General features: G+C 39.9%; 1 protein-coding gene across 5 annotated transcripts in view; it reads left to right on the top strand.

Annotated features, from left to right (window-relative positions):
* EPB41L4B (erythrocyte membrane protein band 4.1 like 4B) overlaps positions 1 to 19,106 on the top strand; it is a 170,210-nt gene that overhangs the window by 47,319 nt on the left and 103,785 nt on the right. For all 5 annotated transcript variants that reach the window (XM_064429992.1, XM_064429999.1, XM_064430005.1 and 2 more), the window contains exons 2-4: positions 4,314 to 4,418; positions 15,858 to 15,900; positions 18,098 to 18,176. In XM_064429992.1, the coding sequence (XP_064286062.1) occupies positions 4,314 to 4,418; positions 15,858 to 15,900; positions 18,098 to 18,176 (227 nt within the window). The remainder of the gene's footprint in view (positions 1 to 4,313; positions 4,419 to 15,857; positions 15,901 to 18,097; positions 18,177 to 19,106) is intronic.

Below are 19,106 nucleotides of genomic sequence, written 5' to 3'. Positions count from 1 at the left end.
TACTCTTGTTTCAGGAGGTGCCAAGGAGAGGAAATGCTGGTGCCATCAGAGCAGGGCGGTATCAGGCCTGTGGAGATAAGACTTGCTAGCTGCAAAGGTGCCCTTTAGAATTTACTAGAAGCTCAGACCTGGAGTGACTGACCATCAGACCATAGCAGCCCACTCTGAAGAAATATTTAGCATATTACACAATACATAATCATAATAATACAGTTCAAAACAGAAACTAAGCCTGCCCTACCTACCCATTGCTGTTGCTATTCACTGTTCAGTTTGAGATGCACTGGCTTTGATTGGAAAGCTAATTTGCTTTGACTTTTCTCTTGGCGATAGCTTATTTTCCTTAATTTTGGTTGTCATTTTGTCAGCTGGCAGACTATTTCATGTACCTTTTGGCCTATTTGACAGGTTGTTTTCCCAAGCAGTGCTTCAACTGTTTCTGAAATCTGTTAATAGTTTGTTTGTAGCCCTGTAGTCTGAGCTCTCTAATATGACTCAAGAATTTCAGCCTCTCCACTTGGGTTCAAGTAACTGCACTTGGGTTTGAGGAAAGTGGGGGCAGAAGCTCTCCAGCTCTGCTTGTATGTGCTCTGAGAGTGATCAATGGCATCCTTGCACTGTATCTGCACTAAAATTGGACTTTTCTGGCATGTATGTCCAATTTTTGTGCCCTTTGGCAAAAACCTTTCAAAGAGCTCTGGAATAGCTAAGATGAACACTAATCAGCTTGTTTAGACTGGTTGGTGTAAAATGTCCCTGGCTGATCAATTTTCTCTTTCCTTCATGTCTACCAGAAGCACATTAAATTCTCTTGCCTATTTCCATGTCAAGTCTGGAAGAGTTTCTAATTAGAGAAGTTAATCTTTGTTTTGTCATGTTTTAGCTGACAAGAATTTCCATAGATTCCCTGAGACTGGGAACTCTCTGGCAGCTGAAAATGTAGCCTACTTGAAGTGTGGGCCATGCAGCTGTCATTGCAAGGTGCTGTATACCTATCCCAACTGGGGTCCTTGTAGGATTTGCAGTGAGTCCTCATTTAACATAAGAATTCTCTCTGCATGTGATTCATGATCCTAAGGAAGATGATATGGGGGTTTATTTGAGAATGGCTTTAATGAAACAGTGGACAAAACTCGCACAACTGTGGAACAGTTAGGTGGAACAGGGACAACTGACATGAGAAACTTTTTTTTTTTCCTTTCTCTCAGTGATTGCACATTATCAGGGAGGTTCCCAGTCTGCAAGTGTAATTCAGTCTTTGTGTTTCATCAAGTGCCTGCCTCATGATAATTCAGTTTTGCCTTAGGTTGCAGCTGTAGTTTTGTTTGTAAGCTGAACATTTCATGCCCACCCTCCCAGTGCTTGCCTGTGAGGTTTCATGGTGCTCACACAAGTTCTCCTGAGCTCCAAGAAACACTGGCAGTGTTTTAATTGATGTTTCAAAACAAAACAAAAAAACCCAAACAAAAACTCACAAGCCAAAAAGAAACCCTACCAAAACAGAAAGCAAAGACAAGAAAAAACCAGCAAAAACAAAAACCCAACAGAAACAAACAAAAAAACCCAAGTCAACACGAGGTTTTGCAACTTTTCTTGCATCACTGTTCCCAATTATAGTAACTTCCATACCAACAAAATAGTAACTCTATATAATAATATATACATACTGTTTATTGCTATGTACTTCATTTTGTGGGATATAAGTTATGCAGACCATTTACATCTGATACTTCTGAACCATCTGTCTAGTAAGGTATGACTGTAACATATGTTTAGTTTATGGTTGGGGTTTTGTAGCTATATCTTCAGAAAATAAGTACAAGTCAAGGGTCTGTAGAGAGAGTATGATTTATTGAATTCCAGATTATTAGATCAACTATGAAAATTTTACTGTACAAAATAATTTTCTTGTCTTTATGTGGTACCAGATTGTGAAAGAGGAAGCTTGTCGTTTAGCTAATGTTTTGTCTAGAAGGAGGGGAGAAGAAAAAGACAATGAAAATCAAAATAATTTTGCTTTTGAGACCACTATCATGCACATGTAATGCCTAAGGAAAAAGCCTTCTATTTTGACTGTTCCCCCCGTTTCATTCAGTGTACATTTATTTATCAGTCCACAGTCTGACCTGCTGGATTATCAGTCAGTGATGAGGCAGAATAAGGGACAGGTAATCCTTTACTGCTAGTAAAGAGTCAGTTGCTTTTATCTCCCCTTGTAGTGCAACGTCTCAAAGAAAGTTTTTGGTCAGCAATTTGCGAGCTGCAGCAGCTTTATCATTTAAGGGGTACAAGTTGCTGGGAAAGCTCATTTAGTGACAAGTTAAATGTTACAATCTCCTGTAAGCCGTGTATGTAATACTGCATTTTATGGTCTAGCTGTGCAGTGCAGAGCTATTCTGCATGTAACACGTGTTAAACATTAACCACTGCTTGGATACAGAAGGTGGAGTGTGCTCTCTCTGGTTTCTATTGGGTGTGTGGCAGTGGAAGATAAACATATACTGGTAGTTAATGCCATAAAGCAAGCAACCACGAGCAGAGTAGGGCATCAAGTGCATTTTTCCTACGTTTTGAATTTTTCATGTTCTGCTGTTTCTCTTTTTATTGCTTTTGAGGGTTTTCTCCTCCCTCACTTGTTTAGATTTTGTTGAGCTTTGGTTTGGCTTCTTTTAACAAGTGCTGATTTTACTCCATATGAGAAAATATCTTCTGGATATTTTTTGTTCAGTTTATAACAATTGCTGTACAAATAAAGATGATGACATCTTAGCAATGTACTGTTTTAAGAAGCCATTGTATTCTCATCTACCTTTAATAGAATGTTGAACTTCGGTTAATAATGTCTATTATCCTGCTCTTGCCCCCTTCAAAATAATGAAACAGTATCTTACAATGACAGTTTAATGTTGGTATTAAGCTTTTATGAAGCTTTAATTCCACTCTTGAAATTTGATATGATTCAATTTCTGTGCTTCTGTTATGTTAGTTAAAAACCCTAAAAAATACAACTTAAATAAAATTTGCTGTCTATTCCTGAGCTTGCTTGACTTCCTTGGAAAAACAGTGGTGTAACTCGTTATCTTGTCTGTTACTGAAGAAAAAACTGATGTTAGGCAGTCTAGAACCCTGAACAGGAGTTCTGCGTGTTATGATTGAAGGTGCCTTTGTGCAGAAGACCAAACTAAAGGAGCTGAATGCTTAACTGTGAATTTGGGGGTAAAGTGGAAATGCCTACTATGTTAGTTTTAAAAAAAAATTTTTTTTTTTAAAATCCTTAAAGTTGTAAGAGGGACAGGTAGATCCTGATCCTGTATAAAGGTGGATCCTTCCCTGTATAAAGTACAGCTGTAGCTTCAGTTTCTTCCTCAGATTTATGATGGTCTCATGTATTTTTGTCCAAGGGGTGATTTTGCTCAAGAACTTGAAAACTTTCTTCCCCAAGTAGCTCAAAAAAAAAAAAAAAAAAAAAAAAAAAAAAAAAAAAATTGGTTTGTTATTGCCTTTTCCTTCAGCCTACCTATAATCTTCAAACTTTGATTTTCTAGTGTTGAAGACTGAGTACCTAAATTCTTGTCTTAACCTAATAAAAAGTACCCAGGCCAATGCAGCCTACATTTAAGAATATGCTAAATTTTCTACCCTTACCTGGAGGCCATAGTTGGGGTTTTAGTTGTTAACTTTTATTTCCATGCCTGCATGTTTCAGACGGCATGCCAAGTAAGGTTTACAGCTTTTTTGGTCCTTGTTTGTTTCTTCATTTAAAGGCAGTAAATATGATGGCAACTGGCAACATAAATGAAATCTTATCAAATCCCATTAATTTTCTTCACAATGCTCTTGGAGTGTTCAGGCTGTCCAGAATTTATTTTCCAGCTGCAGTGGTGGTCTGGCACTGTGTGACTGCAGTTGCTGTTGATAGCCAGCAAATTTCAGGCAGTGTATGTTAAGCAAGCTTTTCCTGGAGAATCTGACTTCCTGGGGTACAAAATGATGGCTCTGTGATTAGGACACTTGTAGGGCATAAGCCTTCCCTTTCTCTTGTACATTTTAAATTATGATGAACTTTGAAAGCTTGCTTTGAGAGTGAAATCTGATGCTGTTGGAATAGCTGCAGACAAGAACGGCATGTCTCACTCTGTTTTCTGAGAAAAGTAAAAAGAAATGTCAATGCATTTCTTCAGAATAAATAGAATTGCTCTTCTGATATTTTTTCGTTTGTGTATCTCTTCTCACACATTTGAACTTGAAAAGAAACACACCCAAACAAACCCACACTACCAGTTTTAAAAACAGCATTTTCTTTTGTATTACAGAAAAATGCAAAGGGACAGGAGTTGTTTGACCAGATTGTGTATCATTTGGACCTTGTAGAAACTGATTACTTTGGCCTGCAATTCATGGATGCTTCCCAAATTACAGTGAGTATAACTTGATTTTTATGTTTTACGGTAGTTTGTGTTGTCTGTTGTAACTTTGTTGCTGATGCAGTTCCATGGAGAGATGTCAGCACTGGGGGCTGAAACAAGTGATGCCATGTTTGGTTCTTGCACATAAAGCTACATCCTCTGAATGAGTCCTGTGTCATCCTACATGACATGCTGTCTTGGTTTGAAAAGACAGGAGCCTGTGAAGGAAGGCAAAAAGCCTCCTGTGAAATGGAAAAGGTAAACCCCCTCCCTCCGAATTATCACAACTTCAGAATTAAAAAGGGCTCTCAGACAAAGATATGGGAACGGGAATAACAGTTCTTTACTAGGAAGAAAAAAACTAAATAACAATGTAATTTAGTACAAGCAAAACAACCACTGGCAGAGTGAGAAAAAACCTGACACCCTGAGAAGTCAGGGTGCTGATAGCAGTCCAGCCAAATGGTGGCTGCTCCTCCTGGAGTGGCGATCTGCAGAAGGGTGTAGATCCCTTCCGAAAATGCGGCGAAGGAGCAGCTGGGCCTCAGTTCCTGATTCCTCTCGGAAATCCAGCGAAGAAGGCTGTCTGTGGTCTCAGAAGTGCTTGTTTTATGGTGGCAGGGATGCTTGGCTCCTCCCTCTGGGTGGAGCATCTCCAAATGGGATGATGTAACTAATCTTACCAGCCACAGTGAGTAATTCAATAGGCCATTAGCAGGACATTATCTTCCTGGCAGTGTCATTGTTCTTGAAAGAGATAAGAAAAACTGCCTAACCCCCAACAGATGGCAAGAAAGAATACATGCTTATTTTACAAGCCAGGACATTATATAGCCCATTAGCAGGAGATTATCTTCCAGGCAGTGTCATTGTTCTTGAAAGAGATAAGAAAAAACTGCTTAACCCCCAACAGATGGCAAAATAGAATACATGCCTACTTTACAAGCCAGGACACATGCGTGTGACTTGATTGCACACAAGTTAAAACAACAATGAATTTTGGTAAAGAAAAATGTGCTTTATGGTGGATAGACTCATGGTGTTCAAAATGTTTTGCAAGCAAAGATTTCTTGTAAATTTGCTCTCTCTGCTGTTCTGTGCACACATTGTGTCGCTTTGTAGGTTTAGGTTCATTTGCAAGAGCAAAACGTTTTAACTAAATGTTCTCCTTCTCTTCCTTATATAAGGACCTCCAGTATCTACAGGTAAAATAAATAAATCTTCAAAAAGTATTTACAGATCTGAATAGATATATTAATAGAATAGGGTTAAAAGACTACAGCATTGTGATTACACTGTATTGACATATATTTAATCTTTTCCTTTGTCTGCTCACTCTGTGTGAGTAGGAAGTTTGACAAAAACCTGCACTGTGGATAAAAAACATGCATATTTGGAAAAAATAAGTGTTTCTTTTAGTGCTCTCTGGTCAGTTCGTAAATGTTTTTTTCCATGAAGGAACAGAAGATGTCTTCTCTGGGATAATATAATAAAATAATGGGAAAATGTAGCTGCAATATTGACATCCTGGGAAGACTAGTTTCTAAGTTTATCATCCCAGAATTCTCAGCTTTATTCTCTAATGAGCTTGGGTCAAAGGATGGATCAGGGTTTAAGCAGCTACATTATCATCTGTGTTTCTGTAAAGAACAAACAAGAAATCTATCCAGGTGCTGTACTAATGACTTGATACTGGAAGAAGAGAATCTGTGTGTTTGGGGAGAAGCAGTATTAAACTATTTAAACATTATCCTGTTGTCTAAATGAATTTAGGTTAATAGCACTGAAAATGGATGTTTTGAATGAAGTATGTCCATAATGGGTTTGGGATTTTTAGGTGGTTTCGTGTGTGTGTGCTCCTGATAAAATTTCTAAATACATTGCGTGTACTTTTGTGATAGATCTGATTATAAGGACACAGCTAATAGGGCAGACCCTGCTTGTAATGGGAAAACTACATTATATTGTCACTGATTGTCAAATCATCCAATTGGGAATTTGATAGCTAGGAATAGTTACCTAGCAAGGAGTTCCATAATGTTTTGAAAGAAGGGAAGCAGGAAGGGAGAGTGAAATATCCTTTCTTACCAAGGATGAGGGCAGATCAGCCAAAAGTGGGGCTGAGGAAGCTGGGAAGACTCATTTTCTTGTATGTTTGCAAAACTGAAGGGCTCTTTTGACTCATAAGAAAGGTGCAGATGTGAGTAGCTATGTCTTCTGTATGTACCTCACTGGTATTGAGGGAAAAATGTGTCTGAAAAAGTGTTTCAGCCTTGTTTGTTTGCTATTTCTTTGCTCTGTTAAAGAAGGAAGTGCATGATGCATCTGCAGTTGCAACAGGGATGAGAGCTGCTAGGGGGGTCTGAAAAAAGACAGTTCTGGTGAGGGGTTTTGGTGGTAGGGCTGTAGTTTCCTGAATTAAGAGGAGTGTTGAGGGCAAAGTTCTTTACTTTCACTGAAGTGCAAGGCCAAAAGTTCTTGGCTCTTGGTTTTTTTGTCTGGCTCAAGCTGGACAGAGAGTAGAGCTTAGAGAACTTCAAGGCACAAGCTTTTATCTTGCCCAGCACCCTGTGCCCAAAGGTTCCATGCTTTAAGAGCCTTCCTTCAGCTGTTTTGAACCTGTGACCTGCTCTTTTTGTTTGCACAGCAATTAATGCATGGCCTCCATGGGCTTCTGCTTAGTGCCAACCTAGACACAATGCCAAGTGGGGGACTGGGAGATTAAAGTTGTGTAAACCCCTTTGAGGCTCTAAGCCTTTGTCTTTAGTATGTATTGTTAAGGGCTAAACATGTTTAAGCCACCATTACAAGTAAGAGAGCACAAAATAGTCTCTGAATAGTGGAGATTGCTTCTGTGTGCTCCAAGGCCAGCAGCTTTTGAGTGCACTGTGTTTCCTGCAGTCCTGTAACTTTGCCAAGGAGTTGGGACAAGCAGTGTTGATAGCTGTGATTTAGAAAACAAAATCGTGATTAGTTTATCTGCTTTGAGAGAGAAAAAACTTTAATTGTTTGAACAGCTTATTTTAATACAACCCCCCCCCCCAAAAAGCAAGATGTCAGCAGTAATCCAGAAAATACGGTAATGACTATTCAGTGAACTCTGCATTACTTTGTATCTTGTGCTCTTTGAAGATATCCATCAGAAGAATGTAGAAGGATGTAGTAGGATAGAAGAATGTAGATAATCTAATAGTTTATTTTAAAACAAATCTTAGTGTACTGTTGTATTTTGAGTTACTTGCTATTAACTCTAGAAATAGAAATTCTAATATAAGAAAGCAAATTCTTAATCTAGGTGTTATAGAACTTCAACAGAGATGTAGTGTTTGGGGTGATTGGAGGCTGTCACTCTGATGTAGGAGGTCTCTGCAGTGGTTTAGAGAAAATGCAAAGCTTATTGGGTTTTCAGTTACTTTTACTACAGTCTGTGTTTTCTAGTGAAGCAGGAGGCCTTGAAACCTTTAGCTGAGGTTGGGAATAACAATAATAAAATCTTAGGAGCTATTGAAGCTCAGTTGCCACGAGGAAGTATTTAATTGAACTTTGTAGGAACTGGTTGCATGCAATGTTTTCAATGGTTGGTTTGGGTTTTTGACACTTGTTTTTAGCCATTGGTAGCTGATGTTTATCCATTTTCAATCCAGGAGTGTCCTTTCTTTGTGTCTTATTCTAAATCATCTTACTAAAAAAAAGGCTTTCTGTGGTTAGCAGCTCATTTTGAGCTTTGTATTTTATAGGGTCTCTCAAAATTTAGATATCTCCATTTCTACAGTTGCATTCTTTGTTCCAATATTTTGTCCTGTGATGCTAAAACATGGATACCTCCCAGCCCCTCCTGTGTTTTACAAGAATTCATAACTGAAAAATTGCCCACATTTATTAGCTTGGAATTTGCTTGCTTTCATCGTGATTTTGTTTCTCTTCACAAGAGCAATTACAGAGTAATTGAGAGGGAAGAATTTTTAAGATAAATTTTTGAATTCTCTGGTTTTTTTTTTTAGTTTGTGCAAATGAGTTGCTGTCATCTGTGGGAATGGATGGAAGAAAAAGAATTAAAATGCCCCTTTTCTGACATGTGTCTCAGTGATCCTCTAAGTCTTTTAAGTCCTTTATGTCTGATCTCTAATGTCACAAAGACCCCTAAAGAAGGTCCATATGGAACAGCCTTTCCCAGCTGTGCTCTGCAGCCTGTTGAACCATTCTGAGGATGTGTGGTTGCAGCCAGTGTGTCTGGCACATTGGGAAGCACTGGATTTACACTGTGTGTACAGCAAGACTGGTGTGTGAGGGCACATTGTGCCTTCTGCAGATGCTGCCCATGGCTATGGTGGGGACCAGGGTTTCCTGGGAAGATGTGTGCTAGGACCAGCCTGCAGTGAATTGTCCTGGTAAACCATGTTTGCATCTGAACTTCTCAGTATTGACCAATTTCTAAATTGGGTTTTAATGCAAGAGCTGAGAAGAGAGTGGAAGGAGGACATGGAGAAGGATGTGTAGGAGTGAAATAGACTTTCATGAAAGCAATTGCTCCAAGTCAGAAAAACAAGAGGGAAAAAACATGGCCAGAACTGTGTTGCCCAGAGTGGGTCTGACCAGCAGCAGTGTGTCAGGATGCAGTGATTCTGACACTGACATCCTCACCCCTATGAAAGGCTGCCTTCTGGCCAGCTTTTTCTGAGAAAGTCAGGACCGTGTATGATTCATGACAAAGGATTTCAGCAGTGCTAGGGGGCAGGTAGGAAGCAAGCTGGACAACAAATAATGTAAGTACCTTTGTTTCCTCTACACATCAAGAACTAGATTCCTGGATGTTTCAGCAGGTATTGGGTCAGGGACCTGTAGGGCCTTGGTTCATTAAGACTGCCTTTGCTGTATCTGTCTGAATTTTCTTGTAAGGGCTCGTTGATCGGGTTTTTTCAGCTGCTGCTTTTAATATTACTGCTGTGATTCTCAAAATGTGAGGGATGGGGAAAAATGAGCAGTTCAAACCAGTCAATTAGCCTCATAGTGTGATATCTGGGAGTCTTTTTTCTTTGTACTTCTTTATACTTTAACGAGTGTTCATGAAGCAGAAGAAAATAGGGACAAGCCTTTTTTTCAACATACTGGATGTGGGAAAGAAGGGAGACTGCTGTAAATATTTTGATAATTCTAAGTATTTCCTTTTCTGCTACTGTTAAACATGCTATTTTCTCCATGAATAAGCTGTGATATTCTTCTGTGACTCAGTTACCCCTCCCTGACTCTCTTCGTCTGGATGATTAGCACTTTAGGACTGTGGTGGTTGCAGGACATGTGTCTGTGGATTGTAACCAAAGGCAAAAAATACCAGTCACAGATCGAGAGTCCTAAAAGCTGTAGAACAACCTGTAGCACTCGACGCTTCAGTTTCTAATAGTGGCAGTGGTAGAAATGCCAGTTCAGGAACTGGGCACAGGCAGTGTGGCTGACTCCACAGCGATGCAGAGCACCTGGTGAATGTGGAACACTTCCCATCTGTTGCTGTCCAAGTCTGCATTGTGGTTTGTGAACAAGTGGTGGAAGACTCCAAAACACTAACAAATTCCAGTCTCTAGTCTTCCAGTAGCACCTGCTGTTTTGGGAGGATATTTCTCTGACACAGACGTGAGAAGCAGGCGTACAGGGCAGGTGGTTGTTGTGCTGTCTGTCAGTGATGCTTCTGCACCTCTCTGCAGAGTGTAAAGAATTCTCTCTGGGACAGCAAACAGTCTGTGCTGGTTTCTTTTGTCTTTCTGTGTGGTTGGAGCATAAGATGACGTGATTTCTCAGTTTTCTTCCACTGATACAGTCAGGTTTGTTGCCTACTTGTTACAAATCCCTTCTGTTTATTTTTGAATGTTTGGACGTAGGCATCAAAATTAAAAGTAAATTGCTAGAATTGATCTGGAGTGGTATCTGCTTTCATTGTCTGTTAAGTAAATCTAATGAGAAATATACTAGACCAGGAAAGTTTTTAATATATATTTTTTAATAATTCTGTGTTTTACTTCTGTCAAGTCTGCAAAGCAAAATATTATTTGCTTATCACATGGATATGAATTAGGATAGGCTAATGGTCTTGAAGGATGTCCTTGCATCTCTCTATTATTCTTGGTTAGTTTCTCTGGTCTGTAGTTAAACCACATCATTTATCAGGATGCTTCTGAGATGGCTCTGTGCTGACTCAGATTGGGACAGGCCAGGCTTCCATGAATGCCACACAATATGTGGAGGTCAGGGCTGGTAAAGACCCTTAAGGCCTACCAGTGCCCTCATGGCTCTGGAATTAGCATCTGTGGCCTTGTACTTCCCAAGATCACAGTCTGGAGCTTTATCACAGCTCCATCTGCCCTTCTGCTGCTGGACAGCTCTGCTTGCACCCTGCATTGTCTGCACTGTCCCACTGTGTCTGACTTGTGGAAGGTGGCAGCTCTTCTTCACAGGGCGAAGAGAACTTGGCATGGGAGCTGTAGAATGGTGTCAGTTGAAGAGGGCAGCTGGTCTGTCTTGTTCAGGCCAGGGACAACTTAGAAAACTGATAAAATTTTGCACCTGGATCAGGTTGGTCCTCAGTGGTGTTGATGTGGTTCTGTACCACTGTGCCAAGGCCCTGTTCAATAAAGTGCTGACAACAGTGTTCAAAGAGGGCCTAAATCAAAACTGGCCAGCTGAGACTGAAACTTCTGTAAGATCCTGCCAGTATTCCATGAAAAGTTGGTCTCATCTGAGCCCAAATGCAAATTTTTCACCTCTTTAATCCCAGCTTGGTTTTATTGTGTGAATGCTATTTGAGTAGAAGTGCATTCCCTTTTCTCTTTTTTCTTTCAAGTTGGGTAGGTGGGGTTGTAGAGTGGCATCCTGAAAAATCCCTGCAGGTCTCGTCTGCTAAAAGGTGTCTCTATCCAAGCTCTTCATAGCAGCTTCAGTTGTATCTGGTTTCTTGGGGCTTTGTTCAGTCATGTTGGATGCCTTCAAGGACGGTAGCTCCACTGTCCCTCTGGGCACCTGTGCTTTGTCTGAACAGCCTCATGGAGACAGTCTTCCTGTCTAGCTGGGATTTCTCCTGAATCTGGTGCCACTCATCCTTCTGCCTTGGAATACCTCTGAGAAGTGTCAATCATCTTCTCTACAGTCTTTCAGTAGGCAGCTGAAGTCACCTGTCAGGTGAGCCTTCATTTTCAAGAGGAGCATAACTTTCTAGAAGGGATTAGAGAAACACAAGAACAGTACCTCATTGTTTTACATTGTGAGCTCTTGGGAGATTGTCCTAAGGGTATGTTTGTGTACTCCCTGAGTTTCTACATGACCCCAGTCCTCATTTGGTTTTCTGTTACTATCATAATAATGTTGAAAGGTGACCTGCAAAAGAAAAGAGGGCTTTTGCTCCCTTTTAAATCTGTAAATGTAGAGAAATCCCCAAGCTGCGGTTTGGTGGGTAGAATTTTTATTGGCTTGATTTTTTGGTGTTTCTTTTCTGCATGTGATACATGCATTTTTAACTTCTCTGCTTTAGAAGGTTGTGTGAGTAATGGCAGGCAGCTTGGTAGGATTCAGGTGCCTAGGAAACCAGAAAGCAAGAAGACAGTTGAAGGGATAATTGATTTTTGGTTTTAAAGGTGCCGGCTTTTGTTTAGCACACCTTCCTTTATGAACTTGATCATTGAGCATAATTCTCTCTCTTGTACCTCCAGCATGACTTGAGAATGCTTTCAACCAATATTTTTCAGAGGACAAATAAAACTATCAGTAAAAATGGGCTTTCTCTTACTGATAGTTGAATATATAAATAAGCATGAGGAGGAGCAGTCTATTCAAGATGTTCTTCATCCATTTTAAACTACCAAAGACAGCCAACCAAAAAGGGTCAGATGCAATTTTTTTTCCTTTTCAGGTCACCTTTGAGGGCTGTATAAACCAAGACAAGGAATTTTCATTCTTTTAGGAAGCAAGTAGAGAGGTGGCGGAATTTACAAAGCTCAGGTGTGTGATGGGATTGTGTCAGGCTGTGGAAATCCTCCTTTCATTTGGCACTCACGTGGTCCTTATAAGCTGACTGCTTTAGCAGCTGTAGTTTATCTGCTCTATCTCGACACAAATATATCCTTCCCATGCTGTATATCTATTTTGAGAAAATATTGGCTACTACCATTAGGAAATGCTGAGCTACTTACTTTTCCTCTTCACTTCAATAAAGTGAGTGATCAACAGGAGACCGTGCTGAGATAAATACACACTTCCAGTAGTTTAAGAAATTAGTTGTTTGGTTTTTTTTTAAATGGTGCTTCTTTCATGTGGAACTGATTGGCGTTTGTTTTAAAGACATGAATCCCAGTCAATGACTACTGTGTTATGTCAGTTAATACCATAGGAAGCATTATTCATTTGATAGAGCAAAGAAATTTTGCTGAGATTAAAGAGGAATAAATGGAAGCTAATCTAGCATTTAACCTTCCAGTTTACCTGAAAAAATTAAAGGAGGGACCACAATGGTCTCTGCAGCTGATGATGGGAAGTAGAGAGGGAGGTGATGAGCTCTCCTCCCTGGTATCCATGGAAAGGATGCATGGGAATGGTTCAAAGCTGGATCATGGGAGGTTCAGACTGGATAATGGGAATAATTTCTTTACCAAGAGGGTTGTCAAACATTGGAACAGACTTCCTACCATAATTGATGTCCCAAGCCTGTCAGTCTTCGGAGATGTTTGGACAATGCCCTTAACATGAAGTGGTCAGGCAGTGGGGCTAGATGGTCATTGTAGGTCCCTTCCAGCTGAACTACTTGTTCTTTTCTAGCATAATCATAGAATTCTGATTACCTGCAGTTTGATCAGGTTTGGGTTTTTCTTCCCTTAAAAGAAGAAAAGCAGCTTAGACACTGTCTTCCTATCATAACACAGTCCTAAAGCGATTAATCCCTTTTCTCCTCCTTGTTCTGCACTGATGTTTCCGAGTCTGAACAAGATACAGGGATTATGGGGGGGGTATGGTTGAAATTAGTTTGGTCATCTTGGTCCTACACTGTGAGATCCATCGTTAAGTTTCTTTGGTGAGTCCAGATCCTGAAATTATGTATGGTCATTTAGCCAGAGCACAAGATAGGCTGTCTTAGGTGCTGAGAGAAGAGCTAGGCTCCTCTGGTTTTATTCAGCTTCCTAGTGAGACTTCAGAATTCATTGCTTTCACTTCCCTCTAATTGAGTCAGCAAGCAGTATGTAGCCAAGCCCAAACCTATTTTAGGCTTTAGCTAGAATGCTTTGATTTTTTTTCGGCTGAGAGGGACATTTGGAAGGCTGGTGTGGTACACAGTGTGAAGAAGCCCTCTGAGGCAAAGAAGTGTTAAAATTCAGCCTGATTTTCACAGAAATTGCACAAAATATCCAACTCTGAAATTGGAGTTGGTTCATAAATCTGCATAAAAACTTCCACGCCTGGGAGCTCTGGGCCAATAGTACTGCCAGTCCATGCCCTACGTCTGCCATGTATTTATGATCTGTGCGGTGGCACATCACACACTGGATGTGTAGTGCAGGATGGGGGTAAAACAGCAGCTCACTGTTGCCTCTGAAGAGAGGTGACATTAATGCTTGCTGTGCTTTATCTCCTGGAGCCGTCTGCCTCTGCCTGCTTAGGTGCAGAGAGTGATGATAGCTTCCTGTCTAAGCTGTAGTCTCAGTTAATGGTCTGCACAAGTAGTTCCTGGAGTCTTGTTAAGTATTTTTTAGCCATTATTTGAAGTATTTGCACTTGCAAATAATCAGTTTGAAACTTACTCTTATTTGAGCTTTAATGTACCTTAAAGACCACATGCCAAGAAAAGGGACTATCAGCTGTTTTTTCATTGGAATTATTACAGTTCAGGTTGTTCGGTGCTTGTTCCAGAACATGGTACTAGCAGGAGTTTTTGGCATGTAGTATAGATGCTTTTTACATGAAGCTAAACTTTTCTTTTAATGCATTAATTATATTTGTCTTTGAGGGGCTTTTTTTTAGCCAAAATAAATACTGAATAAAAAGACATTTTCACAGCTAGGTATTTGAAGAATAAAAAATTTATCTGCCCTGGAGCTATGAAAGTAACAGACTTATATAATTTCAGTTAAAAAAAAAGGCAAATGTTGATTTTTTTTTTCTTTATCAAAAATTTGAGATTTCACAAAGCTGTAATTTTTCATAAGAGAGCAAAATAGGGACAAAATAAATTACTTGCAACTCTAAGGAATGTATTTATATGAGCTGTAATGTTTTATTTCCATTCTGCTAGAGATTTCTACCAGATTAGGGATTATAAGAATTGATTTCTTGGCAGCCTCACCTAAGGGAGTCTTGCAAGTCTCCTGCAAATAAAATCACCTTCAGAGTCATTGTTCCATTTCTCTTTCTCCCTCTTGTGTGATTTATTTACCATAAGGGTTGTAAGCTGTCAGACTTTTGATCTGTGCACATCTATACCTGTGATAAATTTTTGCCGTGGTTTAGAACACAGTTAGTAAATAAATACCAGTATTACTAGACAACAAATAATATTGCACATTTATTCAGCCATAGTAGCATGGTGGTGGTGTAACAATAAATAGTCACTGAAAGTAGTCAGTTTTCAGAAAAAACATTAATTATGTAATAGCAAAGAAGGAAGAGGGTTTTATTCCTGAGATTTTGTTTCATAGTACCTAGTTTATAACTTTAAAATACATTCAAAGATAGAAAACCACTTATTTCAAAGAAATCCAAAACTCTCTTACCACTTTGTATGACAGAAGCATTTACATGGAGTTGATTCAAATAAGATGGCAGCCTTCTGTAGGACATTGAGCAGACACTGTCAAAGATTTAAGCTAAATTTACACCAGCTTGTGTTTATTGCTGCCTTTCTGTACATGCAACAACAAGAGGGTGCATAAATTTTGCTGGGAATCATATGTTTTTGTCATCATTGTTGCACTATTCCATATCTTTTGCCTTAGTTTAAAAACGAAGGGGTGGGATATACATCAGTGTTTCCCAAATGCTTTTAATGGGGTTAAGTCTCTTTCCTTACCTTGAAAAAGCTTGCCTATGGAGCAGGACTGTCCTGAAGGCAGGACAGTACAGACCCTGGAGGGTCTCCATCAAACAGAGGTTCAAAGGAGGCTGAAACTCGGGGGTTTGGGGCAAAAGGATGCCTTCCTTACACACCACTGCTTTGTGGCCTTGCATTTTGAAGCTTCTTCTCTGGAGGAATGGCTTCCCTGGCAGTACTGATGAATTTAAAAATCAAGCTTTCTCATGTGGAAGAAGGGAAGTTATTAAACGTGCCAATAAACACTTTTACCAATATGCAGAAGTTTAGAAAATAAATATGGCAATATTTTCTTATAAGAGATTTTTATCTGTTAAATTTTATTGTAATCAGTTTATGGAGTCAAAAAAGTTTTGAAATGGAACTGCTTCTAAGTGTGGATTTTCTTTTTTTAGCACTGGTTGGACCATTCAAAATTCATTAAGAAGCAAATAAAAAGTAAGTACTGTGTCTCTGCCTGTTTATTTTGTTACTTCCTAAAGAATTTTAATTTAGTGTATTAGAACATGATAGAGAATGTCTAAATATGGCCTTTAATTGAATAAATATTCCTTAGAAAATAGTTTTAATTTAATGGATAATTGGATGACTATATTATGTCTAAGGGCAAGAGCGCTTATTAAGCAGTAGCCCAGCCTTCAGAAGCTCTTGTTAAAACTGTGCTGTTTGTCTAAGGCAGAGTAGGTTGCCAGGTAATTTCAGTCTGATCTGTGAAATTGGGTTGCCTGGACACAGATCGCAGTTCCTGTCACTGCTTCTGATCCACAACAGATATCCTGCAATTTCTTTCAGAGAGTAAATGGAAAATACTTCATTGTGTAATGATTAATTTTTAAATTTTTTTCCCAGATTATTATTTTAGGAGTTAAACTAGCAGAAATACCTGCTGTTTTGTGAAATGTAGTTTTGAAATAGCTGCTGTTCCATCAAAGGTAGTTTTGGATGGAGGGGTTGATGGACTGTGTTTTCTGTGAAAATTTTCTAGGGCAGGGAAGTAGCTCCTGGATTTTTGATAATCTGGTTGCAGGCTTGGGTACAGTACAGCCATTGGCATTATCATGTTTTGTTACAACACTGCAGCTGGCAACAGTCATAAGCCATGAAGACATGGCTTCTGTGAGATTAAAATGTGGTTTTCAAGAAAATTGTTGTTTGCCTTGGAGGACCTCACAGAGACAGATCTTGATTAGTTCAGTGGTGCTTTGCCTTTCTTTTTGATGAGTACCCAAGTATCTAGATGATTTTTGTTACCAGTGGAGTTCTTCAGAGGCCTTTAGGATAGTTTGCTGTCATGCCATGGTGTGTGGGTGTCAGCCTGCTAGAATCCATGGTGAAGACAGCTGCTATGGGTAAGGTTTTTGCTGTTTGGTTTTCTCTCCCCTTTTCATCACACCACAGACTGCTTTACCTTAGGTGACTAGCTCCTTGGCAGCTGCACTTTCTCTAATAGCCTTGTCCTGGAAAATCAGTGATTCTGTAACATCTTCAGCCAAGTTAGTTGCACGTTTTTGTCTGTTTTTAATGAGCCGAGGGCCTGTTTTAAAAATAATTTGGCCAGTCTTGGCTCTGAGGAAGGCTGGAGAGGGAAGCAGTTTGTTGGGTGTTGTAAAGGTCTGTCTCACAACAGGTTACTTTCCTTTGCCTTGAATTCAGCAGATGCTTTGTGAAGAGTTCCTCTTTCACGACGGATGTTGCTCACTACTGTCTTTTCCAAGTCATTATCTCACCTTTGCAGACCTCACCAGTGGTGCTGAGCTGTGAGCTCAGGGTGCCACAACCTGACTTACAGGAGCTGCAATGGAGACAGAATAAAGCTCTAATTATTTGACTTTTAGCTGCATATCATTTAACAGAGGGGTCATTAATAGGCATATGTTTGCTTGTTGATGTGGTGTTACAGAAGACCTTAAAAAAAGCGAGGAAAAGTAATTTTTCCATCAATTAATGCATCAGCAGGCAGCTGGTCAGAAGACGAGGATTAGGCAGATAAAGATGCATTGGTCACAGTTTGATGGCAGCTAGATAACTTCCTATTATCTGTGTTACATGGGAAGTCCAATGTAGCATTCACCTTCTGATTTTAGGAAACACAATTCTTGAAACCCCATGGAATTTTTTAGCTTTCTGTATTCATGGGTGCCTTCCAGAGTCCTGTCTAGCACTTTTTAGTCTATTTATCCTACTTTTTCAAATTAATGTGTTTCAATTGAAAGCTGATCTATTGGGTAGGGGGTTTTTTTTGGAGTAGTGTTTGTGCCTGGCAAGAAGGAACATCATCTCCTTCCCTCTTCCTTCCATTTCCCCCTGGGTCCAGCAACAGGGAGTATTACCTAGAAATTGCTGTCATTCACAGCATGCTGTGAGGCACCCCTCTTTGGACAAAAAATGTGTTTGCCAAGTGGACTATTGCTTTGATAAATTTGAATTAATGAGTATCAAAAAGTATGGTAATCATCTATATTTTGTGTTTATTGCATGCATTTTTTAACTAAAAAAAAAATTAAATATTTTCTTTGACGAATCTGAAAAATGTTATAATTTTGGGTTTCTTGGGTGGTGTGGCGACTGTTCTGCCTTGTCAGGACTGTAAGGATTATAAACCTTTCTTCCCCATTTAAAATCTCTGCATGTGCAGTTGGACCTCCGTACACGTTGCATTTTCGAATTAAGTACTACTCGTCAGAGCCGAACAACCTTCACGAAGAGTTTACAAGGTAGGAGCTGTGTGTGGCCGACGGGGACTTAACACACCTGAGGCACATGGGGGTACTGCAAGTGGGTGATTCGAGCTTTCTTATTAAGGGTGCTCATCTTGTCTGCCTTCTTAGGTGTTTTCCTGCTGTCAGAGAAACATCATGTTTTTTATTTGCTGCCAGAAAGCATTCATGGGCCTCTCCAAGCGTGTTGGTGTGTAGGAGATGCTGTGTTCTGGTGCTCTGAAGTTGGCAAAGAAAGGCAGAGTTGGGTGGGGAAAGCTGCAGCTGGGAGACACCTGCTCTTGATAGCTGCCATCCTCTGAGAGAGGTTTCCATTATGTCCTGCTTTGTTCCTCCTGCCCTGAGACTTAGGGGTGATTTAATAACGATACCAAGGGTAGAGAATTGTGGGAATAGCCAGCTTGAGCTCTGGGTTGAGAGTTGATTGAATCGCTTCTGCTTCCCGTGGTTCTCTGTGAAGCAGAAGCCTGCATTGTATAAAGTCACACTACAAATACCTGGAAGTCTTTCATTTCAGTCTGCTGGGCTCTTTCTGTGGGCCTGTACCTTCTTGGATCCATAGCACCTTGGTTCAGAGGATATTCTGAAAGCTGGGAAAGGAGCAGCTGTAGGAAAGGGTTTACTTATCTTTTGTATCTGCTTACTTTGTGTCTTTTCTATATAGTAGTCATCTATCTTAATGTCATTTTATCTTTTCTTTTGTTCTGCCTCTCACCGCAGGGCTCTTTCTGTGTCTTCTAATTTGCTTGGCAATAATCAGTGTACTCCTAATCAGCCTAAGGTGTTTAAGGATGGTTGATTGTTGTAGTTCATGTGCATGTGATGTTTACATTAAACTTTCGCCTGCAGGCAGATGATTCCTGTCTCCCTCGCTGTCTGCTGTGCCGACCATGGGTTTTTTCACTGCCTGAGACAAGATTAAAGGGC

Source organism: Passer domesticus, chromosome 1 (genome assembly GCF_036417665.1).
Source record: "Passer domesticus isolate bPasDom1 chromosome 1, bPasDom1.hap1, whole genome shotgun sequence".
Taxonomy (NCBI): Eukaryota; Metazoa; Chordata; class Aves; order Passeriformes; family Passeridae; genus Passer; species Passer domesticus.
Note: the sequence above shows the minus strand (reverse complement) of the source record. Positions and strands in the feature narration are given on the sequence as shown.